The 11,474-nt window shown below is 25.4% G+C and overlaps 2 protein-coding genes across 2 annotated transcripts; both read left to right on the forward strand.

The window, feature by feature from the left end:
* The first annotated feature begins 3,692 nt into the window (after nucleotides 1-3,692).
* Nucleotides 3,693-6,099, forward strand: LOC108745924. Its single transcript, XM_018482345.1, has 4 exons — nucleotides 3,693-3,882; nucleotides 4,239-4,364; nucleotides 4,504-4,890; nucleotides 5,450-6,099. Exons 1-4 carry the CDS (start codon nucleotides 3,693-3,695, stop codon nucleotides 6,097-6,099), a joined length of 1,353 nt encoding a protein of 450 aa, XP_018337847.1.
* Nucleotides 6,100-9,715: 3,616 nt separating this feature from the next.
* Nucleotides 9,716-10,807, forward strand: LOC108746037. Its single transcript, XM_018482526.1, has 2 exons — nucleotides 9,716-10,284; nucleotides 10,647-10,807. The coding sequence occupies exons 1-2, from the start codon at nucleotides 10,029-10,031 to the stop codon at nucleotides 10,763-10,765; spliced, it is 375 nt and encodes a 124-aa protein (XP_018338028.1). The 5' UTR covers nucleotides 9,716-10,028; the 3' UTR covers nucleotides 10,766-10,807.
* The last annotated feature ends 667 nt before the right edge of the window (nucleotides 10,808-11,474 follow it).

The following is an 11,474-nucleotide window of genomic DNA, read 5'->3' on the forward strand; positions in this document are numbered from 1 at the left end:
ACACTTTATTAATACTAATAAAATCATAATCTGTTTAGCTAATTAAAGAAGTGCAAACTCATAATTCGTATATTTGTGGCTTATTTATATACCAAATGAATTAAAAATAAATTCTACGATTGTGAAAATAAAATTCTTACGATTTTTTTTTAGTAGTTTAAAGAATAGTGATTATATATTTATTTATATTATTTGTTATATTATTGAAAATATTATTCTGAATGCTTGTAGCTAAATCAGTTTTATTTATACTATTTTTTTCTTAGTTTTTTGTATAATATGATTTTAAATTTAAAATTAAGGTGCAGGGTAAACCACCACACCTGTCTGTAAAACAGATTATGAGCTAACTTATTCTTTATAATGTCTTCTCTAATTACTTCATAATGTCAAATCGTTCTATTGGAGCTGAAAACAATTGTACATATACAGAATAACTCTCGAAAAACTATCGCGTTATATATTTGCATGTTGCAGAACAGTATAAAATAAATATGCATATAATTCAATAAAAATATTTTATAACAAAGTGAAAAAATTGTAGAATATTTTATATACATTCGCTTGTAGGTACTCTATGCAGATAATTTCGACGAAAGAAAAAAAATAGGAATACAAAACACTACTGCCTACTGTGTCAGTTTTGGAGCTCATTTTATCAGATGCTTATTTTTGCTTACTTTATGAAAGATTAATTATTGCTAAATTAATCAAGATTATAAAAATTGCTTATACTATTTGATGAGAGATACTTTTTAGTTTGTATTTATGTTTTAAAAGTTTGATTATTAACCTTTTGTTTAAGAAGTATTGTGTCTAAAAACAAAGTGGTATGTCGGTATCAGTGACTTTTTTCTAATTACTTTAGAGAATATATATAATTACTAAAATTATTATTAAACTGCATGTGGTCACGTAGCAATTATTTTTTTAAAGTAATGATTATTTTTTTACTCTTTTAATTTAGATTTTTATTTATTTGTTACAGAATTATCGTAACAACGTTGCAGATATAACTCCACTGTTGCGCATCGGGTCGGTGAGTGATAAATCAATATTTTAATTGCGGTAAACGGATATATGATAATTTTATTAGTATATTATGTACATACTTGAATACATGTATGCATAGATTTAATAACAATATACAGACAAATATATGTATAGCATTGCATATATCCGTTTCCTTAAAATGAACAAGGTAAAATTAATTAAAATAAATTTAGTTGTGTATGCCTGATTCTCTGGCGAATTTTATAGGTCTATCGAATTTCTAAAGATTAGCGTTAAAAAATTGAGAAATTTTAGAAAACTTAATTTGAAGGAAAAATTAAGCAGGATAAAAAATAGGGCAAAGTGTGAATTTATAACAAGAGCATGATTTCTTTATTCTTTATAATTATAAACTTACAATTATAAAGAATAAACATATTACTTAGAGCCTACATATAATAAACCTAAATAATTGATCGTATATACATAATTATACAAAGAGTTGATCCTCAGAGAAAAAAATCTCGTCGGTGTGTCCTTTCTACACATCTCTCCTTCTCTCTTTTTTATTAATTATATACATGAATTACGCCTTTAGCAGGCAGTTATGTAAATAACGATAAATTCTTCGGTTTTCTATACATGCTTAAGAACGGCGGAAATGTGCGAAAAATCGGCAGTTTTCTGCATACGATTCTCAATATTGAGAAAGATAAAGCTACGGCGATGGAATTACGAGCTATCGCACAGACACTTCGTCGATAGTAATTCCGTATATATTGGAAACTGGTTCGGTCTCGTAATGTCCGAATCTGCCTTACATTCTTTTTGAATGGCTGCCGTATTTGTTACGAATACATACTAATTTATATAACATGATATTTATATATCAATCCTATTTATCTCTTATTTTATTTTTTTAATTCTATTTATTTAATAATTAGAAAATAAATTTCGCGCACATAAAAGAATGTTACGGTTGCCACAACTGGAAGTAATGATAATTTTTGTCCATCAATACACCTGTTTGTGATAATCATAAGATAGACGTATTCTTCTTTACAGCCATAACCGTTAAGGTATGCCAATCTTACAATTATCACAATCATACTACTATTCTTATAACCAAAACATATATTGATGGACGACTTTTGGTCATGGAAACCGTAGCCGTGTTTTTTCGTATGAATACATTATACACCTTAATAAATTTTCGATTCGCTATCTATAGTATATTTTAAAGTAGTTTCAAATAATTAATTCTTTGTGGACCGATGATTCCGTTTGGAGTCACTCTTTTATTTCATAAATTGCTTGTTGAATTTTTATGAAGTTTTGGCCTATAGGATAATTTGATAAAACTTTATTCGAATTAAGGTAAAAATTTTCAAAATTTGAAATAATAGATTTCATATGACGAACGGAATTTCAAAAAAGTAATTTGATTATTATAAAAGTCGATTTTAGGAAATTTATTATTTTGAAGTTTCCAATTTCGCTTTGAATAAGTACTGATACTTAGAATAACTCTTGGAAAACTATCGCGTTATATATTTGCATCTTGCAGAACAGCATAAAGTAAATATGCATATATTTCAATAAAAATATTTTATAACGAAGTAAAAAGATTTTACTATATCTTATATACATTTACTTTTAGATACTCTATTCAGATAATTCCTATAAGAGAAAAAAAATAGGAATACATAGCACTACTACCTACTGTGTCAGTTTTAGAGTCCATTTTATCAGACGCTTATTTTTGCTTATCTTATGAAAAAATTATGTATTGCTAAATAGTTTGCTAAATTGCAAACAATATTATAAAGAATTGCTTCTACTATCTGATAGACGATCTTTTTAGTTTGTTTACTTATTGTTTTTAAAGTTTTATTATTAATCTTTTGTTTAAGAAATATTGTCTAAAAACAATTGTTGCAATGCATTGTAAACAACGTGCCTAGCGATGGTGGACGCGCGTCACATTTCTTGAGACTTCAGGGTCACTTTCACTTTTTTAAATGAAACTGTATGATTTTTTTACACAGTATGATTTCTCTAATTATTCTGAGTATAAATGTATTAAGGTAATATAAAAAACTAATAGTTTTCGATATTTTATATCTTATTCTGGCATATATATATATATTGCATATATATATATATATTGAAATAAAATGTTAAATAACTCGTAAACTATTAATTTTTTGATAATATTACCGTAATACTTTTATGAACAGAATAATAAGATGAAACAATTGATGGAAGGAAAACACATAGTTTTCTTTAAAAAGATGTGCATGCAAAATACTTTGTGTAAGAAGTTTCTAATAAAATATTTTCGAAAAAAGTACTTATAACAAATTTTTTCATTTTTATGAGAAAATGATATATCACTCACTTCCAAATGATATATCTAAGTATTAGATTTCCAAATAACAATTTCTTAGTAATCAGTATAATCACGATACACAGTTTACTTCATAATATGGCGAAGGAGACCGCGGACACGATTTTATGTACAAACCTTGAGAGAAACTGTCTATCCGTCGAGACATATAGTACTTCTCACATGCATAGAGACTCAGTCGCTGAATGGATTGACAAACAAACGCAGATATCAGAGTCAAAAGTATTAATTGTGAAAGTGTTTCAAGTGTTTCAACATATTAATTACGTGTTCAGTGATCTGCAATAATATGTCACAAATAATTCACACATCTGATAAAAATAAGAAGCATAAACGTGCCACTATAAGTAATGTATTTTCAAGCACGCCAATCAAACCGTTTGCAATAAAGCCTGGCAGTATATCTTTATCTGAGATTGATACAGGTTCTTCTTCAAGTGGAGGTAAAATTACAAGAAATTTAAGGTCACTGATACGAGGTGAGGAAAAAATGATTATACATGTACTTATAATTATACTTTTGCAACTTTTCATATTATATATGAATTATTTTTCGATTGAAATAAAGTCGAACAATAAGTTAAAAATTCACCTTTTAATAATATTATAATAATAATAAATTGAATTAAAAGTATGTGAAAAAAAATTAAATATATCTATTTATCTACCTATTTTAATTACCTAACATCTATTATATAATATTATGTAATTAAAATTAAAGAAAATAAAAGTTTTTAGAAAGAGATATCTCCAATTTTTAAAAAATTAAAATAAATATGTATACATTCTAAAATATATATAAATATATATAAATACTTAAATTAATTTATTTTAGTTCTGGAAAATAAGCACAAAAAATATTCGAAAGAAAAAAGGAGATCAAACATAAAATGGAGAATAAAAGACTCTGACAGCGAATGGGAAGCCAAACCAATAGAATTCATCAATCAATCTTTAAATGGTTAACGTCAATTAAAGTTAGGAAAAGATATATTTAGAATCTTCTACAGAAATATTTTTATTTTCGAATTGTTGAATATTAAAAACATTTAACTGTATAAGATCCACACTATAAAACTAATGTATTCTTTATATAACAGAAAAACGAAAGAAAAACTTAAAAAACAAGAAAAAAACTGTCAAAAAAAAGCTAATAGTAACTCAAATAAAAAGCAAGGATAATGAATGGGAAACCGAATCGGAAAAATCAATTAATGAAGACTCAATATGTTCTTCATCTACCTTAAAGAACGAGCACATAAAATTATTTGAAGATCCGTGCAGTACACCGGAGAAAACTCGAGATGCGTCGACAATATATAAAGAAATTTTGCCGGAATCACCGATTTTAGGGTCCTTTAGAAAAAGATCAAATTTAATTTCAAAAAAGAATGACATAGTATTATCAGATGAACTGCTTCCGGTGAATTTGTTATCATCGGAAATACGAAATCCAGAGGAGCCAATCGAAGGTGAAACAATATTCGGTATTTTATGTAAAGTTCGGAAATAATTGTCGAAATTCTATTACAATTATTGATAACTATCAAATAACTCTTTTCAGGCTCTAATGGTTTAATTTTTATATAATAATATTTACATATCTCTTATATATATATTATTTTAATCATTACTGGTCAATTTCTTTTTTTATTGTATACCATTTATTATTTACATATATATCTATTTGAGCACATCTATCTACAAGATGGGCCATTTTAATGTTCTTACTTAATATTTTTTTTATGCCTTTCAGAAAAATGTTTCTGACCTAAAATGTATTATCTGAAGAACACTCATAATAATAACATCAGTTTTTAAAAATCGATTTTTCAAAGTTTCTTGGAAGCATCTCCATTTTGTTAAATAATAAATTATACTTATATATAATTTTTTACATAATATTGAACATTAAAATAAGGACATAAAAGTGACCCATTCTATAGCAATTAATGCTTTCAAAATATTTTTGCAATTAAATCTTTTTTAATGAAATATTCTTTCTGCTTAAAATGTATATAATATATAAAAAAATTGCTGTTTTAGATTATGAAGGCAATGAAAAAGCACACGTTTCGTTACAGAAGCTAGAAATAAACTCTAAACAAATATCTGAAAACATTAGCTTTCCCGACTTACAATTTGACACAATAAACTTTTGTCGGGATCAGCCTATCAAAACATATTCCAGGAATTCCAGGAAGACTTCCCCGCATTTCACATTATCTTTTGAATTATCACCAATCAAGCTTATGAGTTGGCTTAAGCCAAAACTTCCTAATGCTTCTAGGAAGACAGAAAGTACTTCGACTCCTCCAAAAATATGTGTTTCTCAATATCGGAATAAATATGATAAAAAATGGAAAACTTACAGAGGCAATTTTTCTGAAGAAGAACTTAAAAATGACAAACGCGAGATAAAGATTAGCAAAAGAAACATGAGAAACCAGAAGAGGAAGGTTACAGAAGCTTCCAAAAGAATGAAAACCAAAAGAGCCTTTCAATCCACATTGAAACAAAAATATGATATATATGATATATATAATGAAACAGACATCGAATTTGAAACTGGTGGTCGAGATGGTAAACGAATGTCTTTTCGTGAATTTTGTCAAACAAAAGATAATCGAAATCATAAAATGTCTCCCTCAGATAATATTAATAAAATATCTTCATCATCAGATAGTCTTTTCTAGGGAGGTTAAACGAAATCATTAGATTAGGTTAGATACCCCATTTTGTTTAATATTAAAAATTTGTATACATTTGATTTGTTTTGTAGATATTTATATTATATGTATATACTGTGTATATATTTTGTAAATGTATCTAATTGCAAATTTATATTTTTCAAGATCTATATCTTCACAAATTTAAATTTTCCAAAATGTCTACAATTATTTATATATATATTATGTATCAGCCAAACGTGTTAACATAATTTTCCTATGTAAATTTATATTAAATATATGTTGCACTGCAATCATTTTCTTTCCTTTTGTTATATTTTACAAGCTATTGCAGATATTCGATTGGCTAAATTGAAAGTATTTCAATACAGTATCTCACTCTCTATTTAATATAAAAAGTTTGTATACATTAGGTTATATGACCTCGCAAGAAAGGCATATAATATTTATAATATTAATATTTCTGATATTTTTCGATTTCGCTTCAGTAGATACGTTTTGTCTTTGCTGCTCAGTTTCCTGCTGCAAAATTAATATACATATATGTTACAAAAATGAAGACGAGTATCTATTCGCAATCTTCCAAAATATCTTATTAAAATTTTTATTAATTTTTGGTTCTTAGTACATAGGAAAAACTAATATTGCCATCTTTCAATTAGAAGCTCATTTTTAACATCATGATTCTCAGGTAAAAGAACTAATTAATAGAATTCCATGCATGTAAAATTATAAAGCCGGTAGTAAATATAATTGACATTTAATGAAATACGTGAAAAGATTAATTATTTTACTTTTTGTTTTTATTTTCTATTTAAGAAATAACAAAAAAAGACAACCGCATGTGTATATTTAAAATTAAAATTATTTCAAACCGTTTAAAGTAATGACGAATGAATGTTTTACTGTTTTTAAGTATCATATTACCGATTACATTGTACAAATTTGAATTATTTCGAATTTAAAATACACATAAGTTGAACATTTCATTATTACTCTTTATCGATAACTAATTATTAATTAATAATTTATTAAGAATTAATTTCTAATTATTTTGTTAGTATATCACAATATCGCCTATTAAATTTGAAACAAAAGTTAAAAGAATTTTTAACTTTCGTTGCTTTCATTTAAATATATCAAAAGTTAAATGCTAATTTATTTATTATTGTTTATGTTAATATGTTTAAAAATACTAATTAAAATTTTAAAGATCAATAAGATTATATTTTATAAAAATTAATATGCTCTAATACAAATTAAATTTAAACTAAATATATTAAAATTATACGTTTTTCATAAATTCCTAACTAATATTATTTATTATATAAAGATTATGTGTTTCGCGAGTTTCCTCCGTGTGCAGGAGGAAACCCGCGAAACGCATAATCTTTATATAGAAAGCACTCATGGAAGCCTCAAGAATATTATTATTTATTATATTATTTTACAAATCTTCCATAACTAGAATGTACACAGGAATGTACATTGTGCTGTTATTCATGTTATTCATAAATATGAAGGAACAATTACAAAGTTGCAAAGCTTCTGACGTAAAAGTTACCGATACATTTGAGAAGCAAAAATCTTGCCAAGAAGAATTAAATAATGTTATTTCCAAGATGCTCGATTTGAAACATAAATTTGAAGCGAAACTGGCAACAATAGAAAATGATATACATGGACTAAAGATTAATCTAATATCAAACATTGAAAATGAAAGAAAACTAAAGATAGAATTATTACATCTTTATAAGCAACAATTAGAAAGTAGTAATTTCAATAGAATTATGATATATGACTTACTTTGCTTAATGGGTAAGTAATGGTACAATAAATATTATATTAATTGTAATTTTATTTTAACACTTGTGTGCGATATGCGCACGGCACAAAATTATTTTAATAAATTATTTTATTGACAAACATTATACTTTGTTACCTTTGTAGGAATAGTTACCATTATTCGTTGGTACGTTGTACTTTTAGTAAACTTACTTTAAAAAATGCAAAGAGTAAAGAGAACAAGAGTTTTTTAAAGAAATAAAACCGGTAAAGTAAAGAAAAGGACAACAAAAATGGTTTAATTTATGTAAAACGTACATATATCTGAAGATTTTTAAATTAATATTCGTAAAATTAATATTTTTGCTTGCAAATATATAATAACCATGTCGTTGTTTTTATTTTTGGCAATAAAGATAAGATAGTTATAAAAATTTAGAAGAACTATAATCTTGAGACAAATATTTATTAGATAACATATGTATGAATCGATTTAAATCATCTTTTTAATGGAAAATAAATTTTACATTTTAAAATATATAATAAATTTTTAATAATATTTGTTATTATAGAATACTTCATTATTAATGAAACCTGCTTCATAAATGAATTCGGTATTAAGAAGTTATTATAAGAACATTCGTATATATACACTTCATTAGTAACTTTTTTCCTGAGTTATAACTAGTTTTCAAAATAATAATTTTTATAATAAACCGAGTTCAACTAGAATTTTACTAAGCTGATACGATCAATTGCAATATTTGTGAATAATTATTACATATCTGATTACACATATATTACATAATATATACATATAGATTTTATTCTTTTAGAATATATTTCCAAATATGTATATATGTTTCTTTACGACTTTTATTCGTACAGTCATTTTTATTAGTAAGACGGAGCATTTTTTAATTAGCAATCTTATCGTCAGAGATAAATATACTCGAGCGAATCTTACGATTTGGCCTACCATTTGTCAGTATTGCTTAACGAGTAAATAATGCAAATTGCATTATTGACGTTTGGGAATTTGTACGAAACTATATTTAATTATTTTAACCCGGGAAAAAATCGTACGTTATGTTTGCTTCTTTTTCTTTTTCTTTATCTCTGCTTTCTGTTGTCTTAGCTTTCTCTTCTCTTCTGGACGTTGTTCTTGTTTTTTCGTGCGCCCATATAATCTGCGTGCAATAATAACTGTGTGAAAACAAAATTATTATTAAATAATAATAATTATTATTAATAAATACTAATCTTATAATAGGTATTATTATTATTACAAATTATAAGATGATATAAGATAATAATAAAAATGCCATCCGATAAAATGGTTATTATAAAAACATATAAATTTAACAAAAAGCTCGTGTAATTTGCTAAACAATAAAATAAATAATTTTATTCATTTATTATTGGTTATTATAAAAAAATTCTCAATTGTTTGAAGACGGAATATATACAATGTAATAGTGTTATTTCATGTATAATTATATATAATTATATAAAAAATTGACATATTTTATATATCATTATACATATATAATTATATATCAAAAATGTCCATATATATAACATTTTTTCTTGGGAATAAAAGAATGTACATTCTAAATTTCCAATTTAAAGCTATATTTACTAGTTATTTAAGATAAAATAACATTGTTAATTCTTAATCATAAAATCAACATCAAAAAGATCATTTATTCAGTGTGAAATGTAAAAAATGGTATAATTTCTGTCGACCTGTATTTGCACTCCCATGTGATAAATATTGAATTAATAATGATAAATCGAATGTCTTTGATAGATCGTCTTTATAGTTGGTTAACGCTTATAATCTTTAGTCTGACAATTTCTGTCTTGCCGAACCAATAAAGACTAAAATATCGTTTATTGCACTTGGAAATTATCGAGGCAATAATAAGTACTTCTATTTCGCCGAGTGTACACAAATGCAGTTTTCGAAGTCGCTTCGTTGAAGGAACTATCTCAGCGTATTTCGAAACATTCCTTATCTAATCGAGTCCACTCGATTGCTGAGTTTGATTGTACATATTCAATCAGTGTAATTTTTATCCCGCACTTGTGCAGACCTCTGCTACTCTTATTTCCAAATTAAATTCTCTGTACTCGTTATATTCCATATGGAAAAACAGTTCGTGAATCTATTTGAAAATGACAGTACGATTCCGGATGAAGTACAAGAAAAATTTGCAAAGGTGATCGAAAGATATCAACAATTGAACGATGAAGAAAAGGAGGAGTTCCAAAAGGGTGCTTTTGATATATTAACAAGGAATCTGCAAAAGTCGAAGAACATGATTTCGCATACGTGGCTTGCATCGTATCAATCTTTCTTTCTATTCATTTTCGCTGTATCGATTGTGACATTTCTGCTCGGTACATGTATATTTCTTTCTTTTTATTGCAAATTTGCATATTTATATTAGATATAATTACACTATTGTATTATGTGTATATTTCGTCTTCAAACAATTAAGAATTTTTTCATAATAACCAATAATAAATGATAAAATTATTTATTTTATTGTTTAGCAATTATACTTTTGTTAAATTCAGCTTGTTGTTAAATGTTTTTATAATAACCATTTTATCAGATGGCATTTTTACTATAACTTAGATAATTTAATAATTATTATCTTATATCATCTTATAATTTAATAATAATACCTATTATAAGATTAGTATTTATTAATAATAATAATAATTATTATTATTTAGTAATAATTTTGTTTTTGCAGTTATTATTGCGCGTAGATTATATGGGCGCACGAAAGAACGAGAACAACGTCAAGAAGAGAAGAAAAAGCTAAGACAACAGAAAGCAGAGATAAAGAAAAAGAAAAAGAAGCAAACATAACGTATGATTATTTATGTTCAATAACGTTTTAATAGAAAAATTTCATTGACGAATAGGCGGTTTCTTATAATAAATTTGAAACATAAGTTTTACAATTTGGAAACTTTTTTTTGGCAGATTAATTTTTAATTTAAAAAAACAAAGCATAATAAGAATTGGCATGAAGAAATATTTATTGAGCCATTTCGTTAACTTAACACTTGTAAGAAGATATACACAACAAAATTAATATAAATCGACATATACATTTTTGTTCTCAAAATGTCAACATATTTTTTAATTGTTAAATTGTAACAGAAAAAAATAAACTGTATTACTAAATAACATACATTCATTCTTATTTATAATTACGGTATATATCGAACTCTTCGTAATTGATATCACACTATAAAATCGCAGTTCCCAGTTACAAGTACAATTTTTCATGATAAAAATTATATTTGTTAGATAATCAATGATTAGTTAATATACTTTTCGTCACATTATAAAATGTGTTATTATTACATATCCTTCATATGAAAACGCACAACCATATAAACTATATATTTCTTAATAAAATCTTAATGTATTATTTAACAGGCGCTAGCTATCATATAACAAGCTGCATTGATGTTTGTATAAAATTAGTATTGTACTATATAAGGAATCTATATACAATTGTAACTTTTTATGAAATTTTCAAAATTTCAGAATCTCAAAAATATTAATA

The sequence above is a fragment of the Trachymyrmex septentrionalis genome, unplaced genomic scaffold, assembly GCF_001594115.1.
Source record: "Trachymyrmex septentrionalis isolate Tsep2-gDNA-1 unplaced genomic scaffold, Tsep1.0 scaffold16, whole genome shotgun sequence".
In the NCBI taxonomy this organism is placed as follows: Eukaryota; Metazoa; Arthropoda; class Insecta; order Hymenoptera; family Formicidae; genus Trachymyrmex; species Trachymyrmex septentrionalis.

Coding starts and splice junctions, on each gene's coding strand:
- LOC108745924 (XM_018482345.1), top strand. CDS start 3,693: ATGTCACAAATAATTCACACATCTGATAAAAATAAGAAGCATAAACGT. Junction 4,365..4,503: donor CATCAATCAATCTTTAAATG/GTTAACGTCAAT, acceptor TTTATATAACAG/AAAAACGAAAGAAAAACTTA. Junction 4,891..5,449: donor CGAAGGTGAAACAATATTCG/GTATTTTATGTA, acceptor TTGCTGTTTTAG/ATTATGAAGGCAATGAAAAA.
- LOC108746037 (XM_018482526.1), top strand. CDS start 10,029: ATGGAAAAACAGTTCGTGAATCTATTTGAAAATGACAGTACGATTCCG. Junction 10,285..10,646: donor GATTGTGACATTTCTGCTCG/GTACATGTATAT, acceptor TTGTTTTTGCAG/TTATTATTGCGCGTAGATTA.